The 8,403-nt window shown below is 34.4% G+C and overlaps 1 protein-coding gene and 2 long non-coding RNA genes across 4 annotated transcripts; 1 reads left to right on the top strand and 2 right to left on the bottom strand.

Moving 5' to 3' along the window:
- Positions 1-6: 6 nt before the first annotated feature.
- Positions 7-2,554, bottom strand: LOC125204776 (nuclear intron maturase 2, mitochondrial-like; the record flags this gene model as incomplete). The annotated part of the gene is made up of 2 exons (XM_048103505.1): positions 2,417-2,554; positions 7-1,813 (listed from the first exon to the last, which is right to left on the bottom strand). A coding segment is annotated over exon 2 (1,653 nt), but the record flags the coding sequence as incomplete, so codon positions are not given.
- A 1,507-nt stretch (positions 2,555-4,061) lies between these two features.
- On the top strand, positions 4,062-5,460 carry LOC125203241. Of its 2 annotated transcripts, none has more exons than XR_007173321.1 (3): positions 4,062-4,314; positions 4,850-5,001; positions 5,067-5,460. It is a non-coding gene; the product is annotated as an uncharacterized LOC125203241 (long non-coding RNA). The 2 variants fall into 2 exon arrangements; XR_007173320.1 differs by having other exon boundaries at positions 4,847-5,001.
- A 675-nt stretch (positions 5,461-6,135) lies between these two features.
- Positions 6,136-7,147, bottom strand: LOC125203376. The gene is made up of 2 exons (XR_007173350.1): positions 6,788-7,147; positions 6,136-6,537 (listed from the first exon to the last, which is right to left on the bottom strand). It is a non-coding gene; the product is annotated as an uncharacterized LOC125203376 (long non-coding RNA).
- Between the last annotated feature and the right edge of the window lie 1,256 nt (positions 7,148-8,403).

The following is an 8,403-nucleotide window of genomic DNA, read 5'->3' as shown; positions in this document are numbered from 1 at the left end:
TATTTTCTTCCTGTTATCGGCATATCTGTACCACTCCACCATTGTTGACAAAAACTTATTCATCTGAGCATTTGTGTGAGCCTGTGTAGCATGAAACATTCTAAAACAAGGTTGTGGATCTGGGTCTCTATCTCCCTTGAGAAAACTCAACTTTCTAAATTGTTTAATGCACTGTTTCAAACTAGCTGTAACTGACAACAAAGTTCCCACGCCTTTTTCACTGATAATTTTTCCACCAGTAGCTGTATACCGAAGAGTAGGATAAACAACTCTACGGCATAATACATGGTCAAGAAACATAATGCCTTTAGTTATATGCTCAATGGGTAGGCACTCATTATCCAGTTTTAACATATACTTCTCATCACAGAACTCTATCAACTGTTTTCTTAGAGTTGCTGCATCTGCCCTTGGTCCTCTAACTCCAATCAAGATGTGACCACCATAACGTATGTAATCAATTTTCCGAGTCTTATCTGGACCACTGGTAGGAACAAATTCCGGCCAAGATGTATTTCCTTGTTCTGCCTCCCCATCAGGACTGTTCCATATGACATCACTAGTTGACGGCTTATAAAATTCCTTAACTTTGTCTTCCATCCAGCGGTCCAATTCATCAAGGCATATGTTAGCCAAAAGAGGACTCAGGATTCCACAATGACCCCAAGAAGGATGTATCTCAGCCTCCTCTGGTGCAAACCCGAAAAACGTTTCCAACCAATATGGATCAGGTTTCGGCTCATCCTCTGCCAAAACTCTTTTCTTCTGATACTTCCTCTTCTTTTTCTTTTTCTTTTCTCCATCATCAGGTCTACCGGTAATAACTGGTGTGGTCAATGCAGCCTTTATCAAATCAATCACTTTCTTATCCCTAACATCCCTCATCAGAGCATTGATCACCATTCCAACCTTCATACCATCGAGCACTGAACTCAAATCCCCCTTTATATACCACAAGTAACCAGCAAAACTTCTTCTGATCACCCTCAGAACTGTGTGGGCATTCCTTCCGGGCCTAAACGCATATGACTTCTGCGAAAACCTTGCCTCATACACCGGCTCCAAAACCATCAAAAGCACCTCCTGGACAATCTTATCCTGGAAAGGTGAAGGCTGCGTGGTAGTCAAGATTGCCTTAATCTTCCTCTTCGACAAAGATTCATAATCAGTCTTGTCATTGGGGGACCTAATAAAAAATTCCAGCCTAGCCCCCCACTTAAACCTGCAATCAAGGACTGCATTGCGCAGCGCCAACAAATCCTCCAGTGCAGAACGCGTGATGGAGCTACGGGGCATGTATGCCCCAGTCGCATCCGCACACACCTTCTGGTAAGCCAACACCCACAACTCAAACCTTCTCAAATAATTTGTCAAATTAGTAACAGTTTTATCAGGCTCCCTGAAATTCTCAATCCACATTTGGGAACAAACCGCCACACCATCCTCCTTCATCAAGGTGGCCGGGTCATTTGGATTAGGTGGCAGCCTTGTGAAAGAATAAGTGCTGTATGTAAATGCTCTGAATGAAAAAACATCATTATCATTTCTGGAACGCACATCATTATTCAATTGAGAGTTGATAAATGTTGAACTGCGTGAGAAAATCGTAGCTCTGTTTCTGATTCCTCTACGGCTCCATAATACCACAGTTCGATGCATCTAAATGTTGTACCACCGATAATCGACTAGGATATATATGTATATATATAAAGCAACAGAAAAACGGGCAGTGAAACAGGAGGCGGCAGAAGACCGGTGGGGTGCAGTTGTAGAGCTTGAGATGTGAAGGGGTTGAAGGTTGTAAGCTGTAGCCCTAATAAATCAAGAAGCCACATGTAAGCATAATTCAAATAAACTAAATCAAAATTAATAAAAAAATCTACAGTATCGATATCTATATCTATACTAGTATAAAAGCTGAATGTTAGGGAAATTTACAAGATTCGGGGTTGGTCCCTGTATCAGTTTTAAATAGGGATTTTATCACGATTTCAACCAAATAAGAAATTCAATTTCACAAATAGCATGAGCATACAAGGTTCCATTGGTACTAAACCTCTTCTTCTCTGTCTCCCTAATTTTACCATGTGAACCTCCCAACTGAGCTAACAAATTCTACAATCAAAATTGAACAAGAACACATACATTTAAAATGATTATTTTGAAGAGAACATATAACAAAGATAACATCTTTTTAACATCCATGCTTAACTCAACTCTCTTTTCCATTCAAGATTTAATTTTTTATTACACTAAAATCATATCCAAAGTTAACAGGGAGTGTGTATCACTCAAGAATCAAAAGCCCTAATTTTCGTCCCCTTTCAGTTACCTAACCCGAGGTTGAATTTCATTCCATTCTGCCCTCAAATTCACGTATATGAGATGAAATAAGCATGATAGATTGAATTCCTACCTTAATTTCGAAAATTGGAGCTATGGGTTTAAACTTGAAGCTTTCATTTCTTCTTCAATGGAGGTGGAAAGAGGGAAATGTAGTGTTAGTGTGTGTTGTGGGGAGGACGATGAAGGGTTTAGGGTTTGCAAGAATATTTTTTCACTATACAACCAGAGTTTTCTTTATACGGAGTATTTTATTTTCATTATACTGGATTTTGCTTTATTTTCCAGTATTCTTCTTTTATTTTCTTTGACTATATTAAGGGCGTGTTCAAGTTTCTAGAAATGATAAGAAATAGGGTGATTTCTAACTGTTAAATGATGTTCATGTTTCATTGAATATATTTGGAGAGCCCGATCAGAATTGGAAGACCCGCACTGTTGGGCTGTGTAATACCCTTAAATCAATTCTGCTCCACACCGTGGTTTTCAAATCTGCATTGAAGCTTGAGCCAAGAAATGGAGTTAAATTGACTAATGTACCCTTTGAATTCTCTGAAAACCTAGAAAAAGCGGTGGTATTATGGTCACACTACCCATGTGGGAATATATTAATAAATTCATGCAGACCATTTCTTGATCCATTTCAAAAAAAATGAACACCTTAAACCTTCATTAATTATCATAATTGAACAGTACCAAATCTGGATTAGATTTTGTTCTCATAAATCCATATCTAGTAAAATGAACAGGCCCTAAATTAAACACCAACACAGTTATTTAGTACTTCCTTCGTCCCATTAAATATACAACATTTGCTTTTTGGCACGAGATTTTATATAATATTATATTATTTCGTGAGTTAATGAAGAGAGAGTAAAGTAAGAAAGAAGAAAAAGTAGAGAGAGTATTGTTTCCATTTTTAAAAAAGTTTCATTTTTAATGGGACAAACTAAAAAGGAAAACGTTTCGTTTCTAATGGGATTGAGATTGGGATTGGGAGAGTAAAATTTCACTATATAGCTATTTTTGAATTAAAGGCTAACACGGTAACACCCACTTACCTATATATATATATATATATATATATATATATATAGGGACGTATTCAGGTTAGAACGCTAAGTATAAGTAAAACTCAAAACACTTGCAGTTCATTGGATCCTATGATCTAACGGTTAGATTAATGCCACGTGTCATCTAATAATGTAGAATTTTAGACTAATAATGTAGTTCAGATAATAATGTAGCATTTTAGTTTAATAATGTACAGTTTCAGTCTTACGATGTACATTTTTAGTCTAATAATGTACCTCTGCAAATAATGTAGATTTTTAGTATGATAATGTAACTAATCACAACCATCTAATCTAATGATCCAAGGGCTGTGATTTGTGTTGTGTTTTACACTAAGATGTTGTAAGGACCCTAACACACCCCTATATATATATATATATATATATATATATATATATATATATATATAGGGGTGCACTATGGTGCCACCATAGATAAAATAACATCATACCACCAATATACACCCTTAGATCCGGAAATCCAACGCTCAAGATTGAATTTCGCGAACAGAATTGAGATTGCAGTCTAGTGTATATGGAATTGCAGTCGGGGGCATTTTAGTCATTTCATATAGAATCAAATTGGGGATATCCCCAAAAATTGCATCACTCACCAAATTCGTCTCTCTCTCTCCTCGACTCTTCTCTCTCTCTCTCTCTCTCTCCCTGTCTCTCTCTCTCTCTCTCTCTCCCATACATCGATTACTCTCATTCCGCCGCCTCCATATTCACAAATCGATTTCCAGCCGCCTCCGCCTCTAAATCCCGCAGCCTCCGCGCCTCTACACCGTGAAACTTTGATTTCCAGCCACCACTACACCGTAAATCGCGCGATTTACGGCTAATTTCTGGAATTCCGAACGCCTACAACAACTAATCGGTGAAATCAGTTCACAAGGTATGCTAAATTGATTCCGTTTGGTGTTGATCGAAATAGGTTTCGAGAATGTTACTCTGTTTGTGTATGCAGATTTATGTATGTGTTTATTGATTTTTGTTCATGTTTCCTTGATGTTGCTATGAGATTTAAGTATTATTCGTTCAATTTATGCCTTGTTTAATGTTTGGATCTGAGGATTTTGCGGAATTTAGGATGATGTTTTGGAAACCCAGCGAAATCTTTAATTTGATGTTTTGAAATTTTGGTTGATATGAGCTACTGTAACCATCGATTTTGGTTGATGTGCCATAGATTTTTACTCAATTAATCACGATTTGTGAGGTGTTACTTGGTTAGGAAATCCTATATCAGTGAGCAACTGTAACCATCGATTTTGGTTGATGTACCATCGATTTTTACTCAATTAATCTCAATTTGTGGATGATTTGGTTTTTGATTAGTTGTTAAAATGTGGACACTGAATGTTTCTGGATATTAGTTGTATGATGGATGATATTTGATTGATGTTATTGGTTCAATGTTGTGATAGAAGAATTATAATGGCAAGAAAGAGAACAAGAACTGAACCGGCTGAGGACGAGGTTGAAACAAGTAATAGTGAATGGAATATGAATGAAGAAGAGATTGAAGAAAGCAGCAATACCATGAATGAAGATGAAACACAATCTGTACAAGAAGGTTTAGGTATTGTGATACATCTTGCAGATTTCCATATTATATATTGTCGTATTGATTGTTATATATTGCAGTATTGTTTTATAACAAGATGTTGCAGTACACCCGTTAGAATATTGCAGTGCATCATTTAGAATATTGCAGTATTCTACCAGCTGCTTCGTGGCAAATACTGTACAATACAACAATGTTGTACAACAACGACATTCTTGTAATTGACTCTATCATGAGTATTGCATCAAAGCACTTCGAGGAGGGGAAAAGAGAGGACCGATAGATGTTGAGAAGATGGTCATGAACTACAACAAATAGTGACCAATTATTGTCTTTTTTTTTTCTTCAAACATAGAGTTTGGTTTCTTTATTGGTTTTTTGTGTAGATGATGTGATTTGATATTTTGATTTGGTGATTACTTGTACTTAAAACAAGTCGGTTTTATTTTGGTGTAGCCAATGTTGATGATGTAATTTGAATGTTCTTTGTTACGTACTTGTTTGATCCCCTATAATTCTACAACTTTTGGATGCTTAATGTAGTCAAAGAATAAACATCAACATTTTGATCTCATGTACATCAAAATATAAACTGCAACTGGATAAAATGAAAAGACATCACATTAGGCAGATCATATATAAACTGCAATTAACCATATGGTGGACTGCAATATGTACCATATAATGCAGCAATCTGGTAAAAATAGAGTATGACCATAAGAACTGAATCAAAAATGAATCAGAGCGAACTTGGGTAGCAAAACTCCATGTAATTTCGACACAAATTGAAATACACAATTGAACAAGTGCATTTAACCATTAGGCAGATCATATATAAACTGCAATTAACCATATGGTGGACTGCAATATGTACCACATAATTCAGCAATCTGGTAAAAACAGAGTATGGCCATAAGAACTAAATAAAAAATATATCAGAGCGAATTTGAGCAGCAAAAGACCATGTAATTTAGACACAAATCGAAACACACAATTGAACAGGTGCTAATAAAAAAAAGATAGAACCGACGCAGATTTCAACAATAATCGTCGAACACACAAAATCAAACGTCTACAACATGAGCAAGAAGAGATTCACAGAAATCAAAGGGGGAGAATACAAAGTAAATTGCTACAAATTGGAGCAGATTAAATTCATTGAGTTCAATTATAGATCAAAATTCATGGAGTTCAATTACATCTCAACTTGCATAATGAAATTCACGAAATCCATGGATTCCAATCAACAATACACTCCAAAGCTATTCACACAATTACATACGAAATTCATGTAGTAAATTTATCGGCCAGAGTTCCTAGAGTCAGGTGACCCAATTCTCCACAATTTTTACATCGAAGTAATGGTTTGTTGTTCAACTTTATAGCCTTTTCTCTCATGGACACCAAATGGCTTGCAGAATCACTTGTTGAACCTTTGGTCGAATATCGTCGAGCCACGCCGGATCACATGATAAAACAGAATGTGAACTAGTTCAAATATAAATGAATGCAAATAACAATTAGGTGATCTGCAATATTTAATACATAAACCTGCAATATTGAATACATATCGAAGATCAGATACAGAAACAGAGTTTGCATAAAATCGAAGGATCACAGTTCAATGTACATCATAAATTCGATAAATACTCAATTTCTAAACACCATCAAAGTCAACATAACTAAGTTTCAAAATTAAAACTAATTTCAAATGAAAAAATCACTAAATTCATTTAAAAATAAAACTAAACTTATGGTTTGCAACATATAACTTAATTGTCTACAACATGTAATTGCTCACCTTATGGAAAAACATCCAAATCAAACTGAGAATCAAATTGCATCTCATATTGTCTTCAATTCGAACTACATTGCAGAATCGTCTTCAATATGTATGGGTTCACTAAAATTGCAGAAACTTAAGAAATTTGCTTGAATTGGAATAAGAATCGAAGAACAAATTGCTGACGAATTGATTTGGTGGAAGCAACATGAAAACTCGTCTCCAAATTTTCACCAGATTTGGAGGAAATCTGGAACCAGATTCACTGGAACTAAAAATGGGTGTAAAATTGAATAATTGAATGTTAATTAGAGAGAGATTGAATGTGATGAGTGAATTTGAAAATTTATCTTCAGCATCACAATGAATTTCATGCGAGATTTGATGGAAGAAAATAAGGAAAAAATCTTGAATGAAGGAAGGAAAAAACGCCAGAATTGAGACTTCCGTAAATACCCTTTTTGATTTTTGATTTTTTATTTTAATATAATTTCACCTGCCATGTGGCAGACTATGAACCATCTGATTTCTAGATCCTAGGGCTGATATTGGTGGTATGTTGTCATCTTAAAAGGAGTTGTCATATTAACACATCCCTATATATATATATATCTATAAATATATAAAAGGGGAGTTTTGGGGAAAATAACAAGATTGCCATTATAACTTTTTTAATAAAATTATAAATTTGAAAATGGTTTTATTTATTAATGTAGTAATTAGAGAGATGAAAAGGTTTCATTTACACAAATAAATTTAATACAAGCCGTTCACTATAATAAATATTCTATATTAAACAGTCACAAATATGATAGTTAACAAAGACAATCTATTTAACAATACTACTTTAAATTTAATTACAAAACTATAGCTTTGATTAATTTAATATTATGTGCGTGCACAATTTTCCTTTATAAATTTTCTTGAATATTGTTGGGTTTAATGTGTGATTGGAAATATTTTAGTACTTACAATCCATCACTAATATTATGTCACAATCATACAGATCATTTCCCACATCAAATTACCTCTAACAAAGTATGCAAAGAAATTAAGAAAATAATTAAATGTGGGAGTAATGTCGTGTGTAGTGGAAGGTGATCATGGCCATGGGAAGAATTTTGGCTTTTCATTTCATATAAGTAACATTCGTTATCTTAATTTTATGGTTTATAGTGTGTTAATTCCATGACTTTCCATATCCTTATTTATGGCTATAAAAGTCATAGAGTTGTGGATGGATTATATATATAAAAAAAATCACTTTCTATTATCTCTAAAGTTCTTTTTGTTTTTGTGTATCATTTTAGGAGTATTGTATTGCTGAATTCTCGGAGCTTAATCAATTTCATTTGTACCTAGCGGATTTAAGGTGCTTCTATATGCTAGGAGAGTCGTTTATCTTTGGAACAATACGTCAATTCAAGAGCCTAGCCGCAACATAATTTGTCTTGCTGAAAGTGGGATGTTCTCAACTCGACTAATCATAATTCTATTTGTTTTATTATTTTCATTGTAATTTCTATTCCACTTATTATTATTTTTTTCTTCAATTGTAATAGTTAGAATATAACATGTAAAATTTTATCTCAATATATAATATTTGATTATTTATGATGAATCAATAAATTTAT

The sequence above is a fragment of the Salvia hispanica genome, chromosome 2 (assembly GCF_023119035.1).
Source record: "Salvia hispanica cultivar TCC Black 2014 chromosome 2, UniMelb_Shisp_WGS_1.0, whole genome shotgun sequence".
NCBI lineage: Eukaryota > Viridiplantae > Streptophyta > Magnoliopsida > Lamiales > Lamiaceae > Salvia > Salvia hispanica.
The sequence above is the reverse complement of the archived record's forward strand: the minus strand, read 5'-3'. Positions and strand labels throughout refer to the sequence as shown.